The 13,725-nt window shown below is 40.3% G+C and overlaps 1 protein-coding gene across 2 annotated transcripts in view; it reads left to right on the plus strand.

Annotated features, from left to right (window-relative positions):
• Positions 1–13,725, plus strand: part of USP9X (ubiquitin specific peptidase 9 X-linked) — a 203,372-nt gene that overhangs the window by 171,505 nt on the left and 18,142 nt on the right. For both annotated transcript variants that reach the window (XM_074995034.1, XM_074995025.1), the window contains exons 38-40: positions 3,751–3,880; positions 10,433–10,618; positions 12,815–13,035. In XM_074995034.1, the coding sequence (XP_074851135.1) occupies positions 3,751–3,880; positions 10,433–10,618; positions 12,815–13,035 (537 nt within the window). The remainder of the gene's footprint in view (positions 1–3,750; positions 3,881–10,432; positions 10,619–12,814; positions 13,036–13,725) is intronic.

Here is a 13,725-nt window from a genome sequence, read left to right on the forward strand (position 1 = left end):
GTTTGTGCTTGCACCGCAGCAGTGTGCAGGTAACAACGTAGTCATCAGTTAACCTATTTATTAAACACAATAACTACATCTACACTAGCCACCCTCCTTTCAAAAGGGGGATGCTAATGAGACATATGGGGATATGCTAATGAGGAACTGCAATGAAGGCAGTGCCTCATTAGCATAATGGCTGCTTTGGCAATTTGAAAGTGCTGCTTTTGATCGCACGTGGCTTGTCTACACAGGGTCCTTTTCAAAAGGGCCCCGCAGACGTCGAAATTCCTTTATTCCTATAACCAAATAGGAGTAAGGAGATAGCTACATCTGTGGGGTCCTTTTGAAAACAACCTTGTGTAGACGAGCTGTGCGCAATTGAAAACGGTGTTTTCGAAGAGCTGTGGCAGCCATTATGCTAATGAGGTGCTGCATATTGATTGCAGCACCTCATTAGCATCTCCCTTTCAAAAGGGGGGTGTAGACATGGTGTAGTCTGGTGTAGACATGGTTAATATAAAATAGACATGGCCTCTTCAGAGGCCCCAACCGCCCCTTACAGATGGAAGTTGCTGCAGTTGGTGGTCCAAAAATAACTTGCCCTTTTTTTCGGTTCTTCCCTATCCCATTCTTTTTTTCCCTTATCTCACTCTGCTTCTGTTCACTATTTTCCATATTCCATACATCTCTGAATTGTGGAAGACCATTATGGAAACCCGCAGAATGATAAAATTCTGTCCTCATAATTTTTCCTGCTAGCAGCGTCTCCCACAGTTTCATCCTCATTGGCTTTCTAGCCAAGAGACAATATTCAGTTTTGATAGTTATGCTTATAGCCCACACCTTATTGTACCTGGGTTACTGGTTGACTTTGAAATTATTGTTGCTAATCATGTTCTGCAAGTTTTTATAAGTACTGTCAAAGATTTTTAAAAGAATCACAATTGAGATTAAAAATTGCAATCTGTTTTAATTGCACTCTTAATAAAATAACAAGTTAAACATTTTTTCAACATTTCCGGTATTTCTTGTTACAGAAAATACAAAGTGCACAGTGCTCATTTTGTATTATTTTGATTACAGATATTTACACTATAAAAAAGAAGCCAATAAAACAACCTTTATTTCATCTCAGAGTCTTCCAGGACCATCTGTTTATTGAGAGAGTGCAACTTATAAATGTAGAAATTTCTTCTACGTAATTGTTCAAAACTCTAAAACTTCTGACTCCACAAGTCCACTCCCTCCTACATTTTGTTCAGCCAGCCAGTAAGACACAATTTTTTTCACATTTACAGGTGATAATGCTGCCCATTTCTTTTATGCAATGTCACCTGAAATTGAGAATGGGTATTTTCATGGTACTTTTGTAGTCAGGGTTGCAAGGTGTTTATGTGGCAGGCTAAACATTTGTGTGCCTCTTCATGTGTTGGCCAGCACTGTAGAGGAAAAGTTTCCATGCCAATCAAGGGTTCTCTTTGGTAATGATCCAAAGCATTGTGGATTGATGTACAATTCATTTTCACTGCATCATATGCTACCAGCAGAAGATTGATGTATTTTTTTTTTTAAAGTGGTTTGGGTTCTGTAGTTTGTGCATTGGATTGTTGCTCTCTTCAGGCTTCTGACAGAATGTTCCATATGTCATCCCTCTCAGATTTTGGAAGTCATTTAGTGTTATTAAACCTTGAGTCAAATTCTGTAGCTATCTTTAGAAAACTCTCATTGGTGCCTTCTTTGCATTTTGTCAAATATGTGTATGCTATGTTGACCCCAGAGATTGCCATAACAGGAAATACAGGACAGAACTTGGGTATATCCACAGAGCCAGGAGACATAGTTATTCCCCAAAGAATTCAGACCCAAATACAATGCATTATTTTTAAATAACTTGCACAGAATGCAGGGTATGTCTTCACTTATCAGTGTTTTGGCGGTCAATCTTCTAGGGTTCGATTTAGCGCACGCTTGGTGAGGATACACTAAATTGACCTGTCATGGCACTGCCATTGACCCCAGTACTCCTAGCAATTGTGAGGAGTAAGGGAAATGGATGAAAAAATTTCTTCCGTTGACCTCCCACTTTGTGGATGGTGGCAAAAATAGATTTTAAGTCAACTCCAGCTAGGCAGTTCTGGTAGCTGGATTTGCTTATCCAAAATTGATTTTTACCTCCTAATGTAGAACTGCCCACAGTTATACTTTTTCATGAGGCCTATTGTCACAAGTCCGCTGGCTCCATTTTCTTGTGCCAGTTCAGGAATTGGTCTTCGTTGTCAGTGCTACTAAAGGGTCAGATCCCAATTTATCATATCCCCGATTTCTGACCTGCCAAGACAAATACACTTTTGGACATGGCAAATCACGAAGCGTAGAAGGAATATCAGTGGAAGTTACGCCATTCTTGGTGGAAGCAACCCAGCCGAAGAGCAAACTTGTGTTAAAAGTTTGGTCTAGTCGTGTGCAAAGTGAGAGGCAGGCCCATGGGGTAGGTGGGTGTGTACATGTGAAATTTTGAAAGGGAAGGTGTAGCATGCTCAGCTGCTGGGTCTCAGGCTCATCCATTAAAAATGTAGAAATATGTTACTGTTTTTATGTATGTGTATTCACATTTATGTACCCATTAATAGTTTTTACATTTCACATATTTTCTTACACACGCCGAAAGGGTTTTTTATATATATGACTATAACCAAAATTTCCATCAGTTTAGATTACATTAGAGGGATGGAAGGGGCCTTGTTAATCGCAAGGATCAAAAGTGAGGCCCCATGTGAAAAGTTTGCTCACCCTGGTCTAGTTAATAGTGTTACTACATTTAGAGAGTGCTGCAAATCCTTTGACAAAACTTTTCTGTCACAATCAAACCCCGTTCACTCTGCTCATTTCCCTAGTCCTCAGTAAAAGGAGTGGGGACCTCTCACTCAAGTAGTGCTTCCCATAACAAAACAAGCGAAGAAAAGTCAGACTTAATAAAGGTGACTAGGGTACCTCGCTGTAACAGCTATGATTCTGGGTCATGCAAATGTGTTATAATGAAAAGTAGCAGTGCTAAATCTGGAGAGAGGTCTTTCTTAGTGAACTCTTATTTAACATTAGGAACCTTAACTCTTAATTTTTTCCCCAGGGAAGTAAGAGTGAAGTCCCTTAATTCTTTTCTTTATTGGAGGCTATTTATACTGTCTAAGAAACAATTGATTACTTTTTATTACGTTATCTATGATGATTGGTCACATTCTAATTAATGTAGAGGTTATATATGTTACATATATAACTGAATTTATTTGTCTTAAGTTCTTCAGGAAAAGATCAAAATACATGCATACAGTTTTTCCCTTAAGTCCTGTTTATAGAAGAATACTGCTTGCCTGTGAGAGTTATGAATGGAATTTTCTAGTAATTATACATTTTTTTATCAAAAAAAAAAAAAAACCCCACAGTAGTTTGAGCACTTTGGTGTCTTTCCCAGTGTAAGTATTGCATCTTAATGGGAAAGGAATGAATATTTTTCTTTGGTTGAAAAAGTAAGCTGTGAACCATTCGTATTTCTCTCACTGTGCGCACAGTAGTGTCTCTTTAAAATTTTGTTGACCAGTTTTTTTAGCTATTCCACTGTAAAAGGGCTTCACCTTGTACTATTTTGCTGCATGAAAAACAACACCTAAATAGGCCAACACTAATCAGTTACTGAGATCCCATGTAAGAATTTACTGAATGGAAACTGTTGAGATCTGCCATAATGTTAATTTTTTTTTTGTTTTGCAGGCCTATGATAACTTAAGTTTGAGTGATCATTTGTTAAGAGCAGTACTAAATCTTCTTAGAAGGGAAGTGTCTGAGCATGGACGCCATTTGCAGCAGTATTTCAATCTGTTTGTGATGTATGCCAACCTAGGTAAGCAGTTTATAGAAAGTGATTAATGGTGTTTCTGTAAAGCACTCTGGTTTTTAAATATAATCAAGTAATAACTATGGTGACTCAAATAATCAGATGACCAGAACTGATAAGAAATTGCAGGCCATATTATATTTGTTGAGGTTTTAATACTTTTGCGAATATTTGGATATCTAGATAGTACTTCTAATTGAGTGTTTTAAAACATTTCAGACAATGGGCTTATGAAATTTCACAACACTCTTTTAAAATAGTATCCCATTTTACAATTGAGTAAAGTTGAGGTGTAGAGAGGCAAAATGTTTTGCTCAAAGTCAGTGCCACAGCCAGGAAAGAAACCCATGTTGGAATGTACCAGTCTCATTAGACTGCATTTTCTGTTGGGCAATATGGTCCAAGAGATAGTTTGGTACTAAAGGCTTCTAATGGCAAGTCAACAAAGGGCTTGTTTAACCTTGAGTTAGTCAATTAATCACTATGATTTCTTTAGCTAAAAAGGTAAGAGGAACAATTGTTTTTACAAATAGCCCCTTGCCAAATTACTCCAGTAGTATCTGAGGATGATGGGGTAGGAGATTAGTTCCTACAGCATTTAAACAGTGCAAAGAAATTATACAAAGAGTAAGAATTGTGATGATGAATCACAACTTGTTACTCTAGTCTTGCTGCTGTGATCTTTGTGTGATGAGATAGAAAGTTATGCTCTGGCAAAGATCAGCTGAGCAAAGCAGTTACTTGGAGATATTCTCTGCATCATACAACCAATTTAGAGAGACAAGCTTAAGAATTGGAATTAATGTTCAGTTTCCCAAGATTGCAAGGCTTGTTTATTTTCAAATCTAGATACTGATTTTGGAGCAACATTTGCTTACAATGTCTTTTTATTTTTACTGTAATACATATATGGTGTCAGTTTACTTACTAGATAATGCAAGTATAATTATTTTCTAATAACTGATGTTGATGCTATACAGTGATACGGTCATTCCTGACATGCTGCCTTCTGAACGGCTTGTAGTGCTTACCTATTTTGTGCATCAATCAATAGGCACAGTTTGTTGAAAATTTTAGTTGTTTACTGTGATTTGATGAATTAAGCTTGTCCATGACTGCATAATTTTTTTTTTTCATTTAAAATATCAGTTTTTGTGGTCAGCAATCTGAATGATACTAAATGATTGTCATGTAGCATAAAGTAGAACTTTTGCAAGGGCAGGTCAGTCCTTCAGGCAATTACACATGTTGATTCCATTTATGTGTGCGCACACCGCATGCACGATTGTCAGACAGTTTTCCCTCAGCGGTATCTCTTGGGCTGGCAGGGGAGCCTCCTGAAGTGGTGGCTCTGTGATAGCATATATATATCCTTGCTGCCTCACTGCCCCCTCAGTTTCTTGTTGCTGCCAGTTATTGTTGTGGGAGCATCTCAGTCCTTGTGTTCTGCAAGTTCCTTTCCTAGTGGTCTTTGACTAGTGTGTATATATTTATTGTGTTTGTGGTTACTTTAGTCTGTGCGCCCCCCTGCCAAACCCCTAAGGGGCGTGCCTTGGTCTAAGGGCTTTAAGCCTTGGCAGTACTTGCTCAGAATCTATGCTACATGGTGACCCTGCTTAATCATAAATTCCGCTTAAAGTGCGTAGGAGAGGTTCACCAGGCCAGGAAGCACAAGATCTTTAGGGGCTTTAAGCCTTGTAATGAGGAGGAGAGGGACTCTGTTGTTTAAAAATCCTTCTCATGGAGACAGCTCTTCACCCACATCTGGCACTGGAGCCAGCATGAGTGGCCTCTGTTTGTAGCCCACATGCCTCAGCACAGGACTCTCAGCACTTCAGAAGGATCATGATAGAGAGCATCAGCATTCCCCCCACAGCACCAAGGTCCAGAGCTCAAGTGCAGCGCTCTTCCCAGTCTCCCATGTTGTACAAGAAGAAGAGTGTGGAGAGGGGCTGCTCACTCTGTGTGCTTGGTGAGTGTGTCCTCAATCAGGATGGTCCAAGCCTGCCGTGCCTGTCGCTCTCATTTCCTGAGTCTGCTCTTTGGAAGTTGTCAAATCCACTGCTGGTGGACTCCAAGCCAGAGGACATGGTGGCAGAGGATTTGAACTTCCCATCCAACACCAGATGTCTTTGAGGCTGGTAGGAATTTGATAGAGGTGACTTGGTCCCTGGGTCCTGCCATGAAATCTTCTGTGCAGGACTTGGAACATGACCCAAGGCACCATGCTCAGCACTGACCATGAGGGCACCTATGCTGGCACTGTCAACGGAGCCTCAGGAGAGGGGCTATTTCAGCAGCACTGATGCCGGTACTGCCCATAGCCTGGCATAGGGAAGGCACCTATGTTAAGCCAGTACTCCCTCTGTTACAGTTGTCCACAGCATTGCCCTGGTCTGCCTGGGAGTACTCATCTGAGTTGGAGTTGATGTTTTTAAAGCTACAGGGCATCCCTCCAGTTCCACACCCCAGACCCCACAGGCACTATGGCTGACCCAATGGCAGGGGCCTGTGCAGTACCCCTTTGGAACCCCATGGACATACCACCAGGTCAGTGGTCACTATCCCAGGTCTGCTTCAGTGTATTCTGCTCAGTTGCATTCCTTGAGCCATATCGGTCATGAGGGACTTCAGGTCAGAGTTTAATCACAATCACGTGTGCCAGCCTTTGCCCCCACACTCGAAGTTGAAAGCACAGCAACCCACCAACCCTTAGCAGTCCAGGAAGTTGTACAGCCAGCTGCAGAGAAGTTCAAGGGCCCAGAGGACCCTGTTGTTCTCTAGGAGGAGTTGTACTTGCCAGAGGAGATTCTGGCTGGCAAAGTTATCCACCTCCCACATTTCCAGAGACCCCCCAGGACCAGTTATGAAGGATGACATGCAACTTGAGTATTCAGGCTGAGGAGATTAGGAGGAATCTGACTTCATGATTGTCATCCTCACTTCTGAAAGGCCTTTCCAGGGTGGCATTACCCTTAATTTAAAAGGTGCTCTGACAAACCCTGTTCTTTTTTTGCCGGGAGATCAGGGAGAACAATGAACTGTCTGTTAACTGTCTGAATCAGCTTCTCTGTACTTCTGCCACCAAGCAGAACAATTCAGAAGATTAAAATTAGGGAACAGTTATTTTTACTGCCCTCACTTTGGTCATCCCTATTTCTGTACTGATCTGTCTCAGAGGTCAGCACTCCCCAACTTTTCAGAAGACAAGGTGTCCTCTAAACACACCTAAAATAGGTGATATTCTGCCAGTCTCTCCTGGCACACCTTTTCCCATCTAGTCCTAATGCAAGACAATTTGTTTCCTACTTGTATCAAGAAACTTCAACCCTAGGAAAGAGATTGTTTGTTTGTTTCCATTCCTCTGGATTTCTTACAGAATGGCCAAAGCCTGTGATTAAGAACAACAGCCATCACTTCATCCACCTTGTATCTGATGAAGTGGGTCTTTGCCCATGAAAGCTTATGCTTCAAAATGTTAGTCTATAAGGTGCCACAGGACTACGTGTTGTTTTTGCAGATACGGACTAATACATCTACCCTCTGGTACTTGCAACCCTCACTTCTTATTTCATCATGTGAACAGTTTCATAAATGTAGTCTCATCTAAGCATCTGATTCCATCCTGTGGTTTCAATGTTTGTTAAATCAGCACATCTATCCAGACCAACAGTTTAAACCATACTTCCCTACATAGCATTTGCTTGCAGTGCTGGAAGTGCTCACAATTCATTCTGTCTAACCAAAGGCAGTTAATTATATTTACTTATTCTTCATTTAAAAAAATAGCGTTTTGTTTGCAGTCAGATCAAGAGAGTGAAATTGATTTAAGATGCAAGCCTTACTAATATTTTCCATGAAGACAAGGTAGTTCTTTGGGTTTACACATTACAAAGTTCTGGCCCTTGTTTCCATATCTCACAGGAAGTCATTCCTTCTGTTTGAACAGATCTTCATACCTGAAAGAAAAAGCAACTACATAGTAATTAAAACTGATCAGTTCAGTAAAACAGTCTTAGTAATTGATTCCCACGCTAAGTGCCTGTGTATAAGAGAACCCAAACTCTCTTCAGCAAGATCTCCCAAGGGCAGTGTCACAGAATCATTTCCAGTAAGAATCAGAGCCCACTTAAAGCATTACCTGAATATATCCTTGGCAGAAGGGGGTGCTGGCTGTCTCAGCAGAAGTCTGTAAGGATTACATGTTACTCAGTCAGCTCTTTCATAAAGCATTGCAGGTTTACTCATTCAATCTCTGGAAGCATCCTTTCTTTGGAAAATGTTAAATGGTGATACCAAAATAGGTGTACTACTTGTAATTTAAGGGAGAGACGCACTGAATTATATTAAATAAAGATGTAGATTATGAATCTGTAAAATACAACATTCTTATCATAAATTTTATCTGTATTAGCTTTTCAGAAAATGCAGTTTAGTCACTTTTTTTTTTTTCTAAACTTAAAACTACTTCACAAGGTTGTACGGTTGACCATCTATTCAAGGCTGTGCACTGGAACACCAAGAGTGTTGTAAATTGGTCAGGAAGTGCATTGATAATTTTGTGGTGATCACATCTGATGCCATTCTCTGCCTGCTAATAAATGTATTAGCTTGTTTTTTTAAAAATGGAGACTTATATTATAGATTCCTAACAACAGAAGTGCACAGTAATATCAGAGCACAAAATATATAGGAATGACAGAGTAGTTTGTGCTCATGGGGCAGTGGCATGATACATGAAAGAAAGCATAGTCTAATAATATAAAAGTCATAAATGAATCCAGCTGTACCCTAGAGACTCTATGCATAGAAATTCTGTGCTTGAATAGTAGTAGAAGAGCAGTAGGAATATAGTGATAACCACCTGACTCTGGTGGTGGTTATAAAATATTCCTGAAGATCAAAGATGCTGTAAAAATAGAAAACTAATGATGGGAGAGTTTAGCTGTCCGTAGCTTCACTGGGTATCTGTCACCTCAGGACACAGAGGTAAAGTTTATAGACATTATTAACTGCTTCTTGGAGCAGACATTCCTAAACCCACAGGGGAAGAGACAGTTCTTGATTTAGTCTCAGTTGAAGTGCAGCATCTGGTTCAAGAGTTTAAAATAACCATGCTGTAATAGCAATAACATCCTTGTGAAGAGAAAATGAGCTTTTCCACTACTGAAACATTTAATTCAAGAAAGGGGAGCAAATCCTAAATAAAGAAGCTAGTTAAATGGAAATTAAAGAATAGTCACAAGATTGAAATGCCTGCAACCTTTATGATTTTTTTAAAGATACCATAATAGAGAGGCACAAAGTGTATGAATGATTTTAAATTATTCAAGATAGTGAAGTCCAGAGCTGTCTGCAAAGAGTTAGTTACAAAGGGATTTCACTAAACTGGGTGATTGGGTAACAGAATAACAGATTAAATTCAAGGTAACACATGATGGAAAACATCTCCACTTTACTTGCAAAATGATGAGGTCTAAATTAGCTGTAAGTACTCAAGAAAATGAGATCTTGTCATCATTGTGGATTGCACTCTGAAAATATCCACTTACTGTGCAGCCGTAGTTTTTAAAAAATGTTATGAATTGCTAGGAAGGGGATAGATAAGCCAGTAAAAAATGATGATGTTATATAAATCTAGGAAGTGCCCATGCCTTGAATTCTTTGTGCAGTTCTGGTCTCCCAATCTCAAGAAAGAGACATTGGAAATGGAAAAAGTACAGAATGACAACAAAAAAGATTAATGGTTTGGCAGAACGTTCATATTTCAGATCTGAAAGACTTAGACTATTTTAATTGGAAAAGGGATGACAGGGTGGGGCTAGTATGATGGAGGTTTTTACACTCCTGTGGAGAAAGTGAATGGTTAAGTTTTATATACCCCTTCATGTAACACTGGTACTACAAACACCCAATGGAGTTAATAGGCAACAGGTTCAAAACACACAAAAGGAAGTACTCCTTCCCAGAATGCACAGCTAACCTGTGGAACTCATTGCCAAGGGATGTTGTTTAGGCCAAACGTGTGTAAGTTCTTGTAGGATATGCCCATTAAATGGGTATTAGGCAACCACCAATTCAGAAGATCCCTGAGCCTCTGACTGCCAAATACTGGGACTGGACAGAGGGGATCACTTGATAATTGCCTTGTTCTGTTTGTTCCCTTTGAAAATGTCATTGACCGCTGTCAGAAAACAAGATTGTGGGCTAGATGCACCATTAGTCTGAGTCAGTATGGGTGTTCTGACATTTTTAGCAACTGACCTCTAGTTATGTGAATTTTAATGAGTTTCTCTGTGGAATGTTTTTATTTCAGTTCTGTTAGTGTTTGCAGTTTTCAGTTTAAGCTTAAGAGTCTAGTTCAATTTCTTCCCCCTGCTGCCTTTCTTCTCTCCCACCCCACCCCAAAAATATATAAATGAAAGAACCAGGAATAGAAAATTTTGGCTTTCAAATTTTTCAGGTTTTATAACCAAAAACTGTATGTTAACAGTAACAGGCTTATAAAAACAAATTGAGTACTATTCATGAGGTGTAATTTTTCTGTCCCCTCTGAAGGTGTAGCAGAAAAGACACAACTTCTGAAACTAAGTGTACCTGCAACATTCATGCTTGTGGCTCTGGATGAAGGCCCAGGTCCTCCAATCAAATATCAGTATGCTGAGTTAGGAAAATTGTACACTGTAGTGTCACAGCTAATCCGTTGTTGCAATGTGTCATCACGTATGCAGTCTTCTATCAATGGTATAGTGAATTTTACAAGTTTTCTTTAATTGAAAACATTGGTTATAACTTGGTAAATTTTATGTATATTGTTTCACGGTTCATAAAATGTATTAACTGGATCACCAATTTTTGGGGTTTAGTTATTACATTTAGTAGTTTCTTATACTTTGGCGTAAAGATTTTCTTGATTCTGTAGTGGTGGAATCTTGATATACAAAACTCTCAAATTACAATTCATTCTTCACTAAACCTATTTGGACCTTTCTGAAATAACAAAATTAGGATGGTATACTGGGTTTATTAATATCAAAGGTATTACAAATTGGTGTTTTAGTTTTTAAAAGAATAGGGGTTAAATTCTTATAAAAATGAATGGGGTGGTACTCATACGTGACAAGTCATCAGAATTTAACTAAAAATTAATTCTGCAGAAAGCTTCTGGTGGCTTTGCGTGATTTGGCTTAATTGGCTTAGTGTTCATTTTTTTAAGCTTTTATGTTCAATAATTGGAGTATTGTAATATACATTATTCACTGTTCATAATTAACAAACATGGTTTTGTATGCTGTTAATTGTTAATTTTAGTACATAGTTGATGGCCAGAAGTCAGTGATTTTGTTTTGATTTGAGGATATAAACATAGAATCTGTCTGAGTCTCTAGGCAGCTTTGCAGGATATCTGAAAATACAACCCTAACTAAAACATTGGGAGCAAAGCACAATTCTTCTCCGTAGAAGAGAAATAAGTCCACAGAAGTAAATCCACCACCACTGTTTCTGCACAGCCTCTTACCTTCCTCACCAGCAACCATCCTCCATATGCATTCAAACTACCCCTGCATATACCATTCCCAATTATCAATTGGGGTTTTCAGCATGCTCTAAATTTTAAACAGATTTGGACTTCGACAAGTGGGACAATGAGTATATTCCAGAGCTGAATGGCCCTCATTGAAGATACCTTGCTAATAAGTCCTTCTCTAATATACCAAAGGAGCTCCAGTACTTTCACTGATCTCAACTGGTAATGTCTAGGGTGGCCATTTGTCCTGTATTTGGCAGGATGGTCCCCTATTCAGGGATCCAAAAAGGCATCCTGACTTATTTTTTAAATGGGACCAATTGTCCTGTATTTAGCCCTCCCCCACTGACCTTTCCCTGTGCTGGCCAGAGACTCATAAGGCCTTTTTTCCCAGCCACCGCCATTTTTAAAATGTAGCCCCCTGCCTCTGCTGCACCATTGGGATACCACTGCTAGTCCCGTCCTTGCTCAGGTGCATGGTTGGGCTGTGGGGTGGGAAAGTGGGGGCTGGACCAGGGAAGCTGGGGCCAACACAGTGCAGGACTGGGACCATTTCTGGAGCCCCTTTCACCCCCAGTCCCTGCTGGTGGGGGCTGGAGTGGAGCCAGAGCCCTGCACAGTGGTGGGGGCAGAACCCCTCCCCCCCTACATCACAGGGCCAGGGCTGGAGCCCTGTATGGTGCGGGGCCGGCGCCCCTGTCCTGGAGTCCTGCCACAGAGCTGGGGCTGGAGCCCTGCCAAAGCATCCCCTGCTGCAGACCTGGGGCCAGAGCTCTGCGTGATGTGAGGGAGTCCGCAGCACTGAGCCCTGAAGAACCTGCTGCGGGCTTGTTTCTCTTCCCAGATGCAGTGGATTGGGGGTGGGGGGGGGCGGTACGTGGATTTGGGCTAGGAGGGAGGGTGCAAGAGCAAGCTGGAGGTGGGTGTTTGGGGTCTGGATGGGAGGGAGAGTGCAGGAATGGGCTAGCGTTTGAGTGGGAGGTAAAGTGCAGCAGTGGGTGGAGGGTTCAGGAGCAGGCTGGAGGTGAGAGGTCAGGATGGGAAGAAGGGTGCAGCCATTGCCTGATGCAGAGTGATCATCTGTCCCACTTTAGCCAGGACACCCCCTGTCCTTAGGGTGTCCCGTATTTAGCCTTGGGGAGTATGGTCACCCTAGTAATGTTCCATGAGAGAAGAGGTAGTTTGCTCACACACAAGTCCCCTGCCTCAGTGTCGGAGGATCTAGCTCTTCATACCAGATAACTTTTCACAGAGGGGATAGATCATCATCAATTCATTATCTGATTTTAAGTCTTATCACTGAATATACCAAATGTGTCTTTCATTGGTTAAGTCCCAGAAGTTTAACTAGGTATTAATTTATATTAAAAAGTATGTAAGTACTGTTCATAAGTATTAACTGTTTATTGTAGGTAATCCCCCACTTTCAAACCCTTATGGTGATCCTAATTTGTCACAACCTATAATGGCACTTCAGCAGAATGTGGCAGACATTTTGTTCGTACGAACTAGCTATGTGAAGAAAATTATTGAAGACTGCAGCAACTCAGAAGAAACTATCAAATTGCTTCGTTTCTGCTGTTGGGAAAATCCTCAGTTCTCTTCCACTGTCCTAAGTGAACTTCTCTGGCAGGTAAAAAAAAAAAAAAAGAAAACAAAAACCGGGGAAGCAGATGTGGGATGAGTTTGTGGATCTGTAAGTGTAAAAATATTCCAGATAGGAAGAGTTGATAGTAATCTGAGAAATTGTTTTGATAATCTTCTCTTTGGGTGCCTTCTGTTAAGATTCTCTTGGTGCTTCATACTGCAGTATTGATAGAATTCCTCTAGCTCCTAAGAATTAAGATTTCCAAAAGCAATAATAACTGGATATATAGTATAACCAGATCAAATTGGACTTTTTGTGTCACCACCTACAGACTGTAAACACTTCATCTTTAGCAGTGCAGTTAGTTCCCTGCTAGCTGCAATTAGCAAAGGAGCTGCAGTTTCATTAATTTATCTCTTTCGGTGTCCTTTTTTGTTTCTACTAAGTATGTTGCAAAACTTAGGTGCATTTGCTAAATCATCTGCTCAGTACTTTATTTTTTTAGCTGGCATGTGCATCCCAAGGAGAATTTTCCTTATAATTTTGTTTCTAAAAGGTCTTACAGGGATTATTTGAACTGCAGTAAATCTCTTACAGTACACTCTACGTAGTTTCCTTCAACAGGAATTCACTGGGCAATGGTATTACTAAAAGGACTGTGTAAATAGTCATCATGCATTTTTGTTATTACTACGCAAAGTCCATTGTGAAGCAGTTGGATTTCCTATACACTCA

Source organism: Carettochelys insculpta, chromosome 1 (genome assembly GCF_033958435.1).
Source record: "Carettochelys insculpta isolate YL-2023 chromosome 1, ASM3395843v1, whole genome shotgun sequence".
NCBI classification, from domain to species: domain Eukaryota; kingdom Metazoa; phylum Chordata; order Testudines; family Carettochelyidae; genus Carettochelys; species Carettochelys insculpta.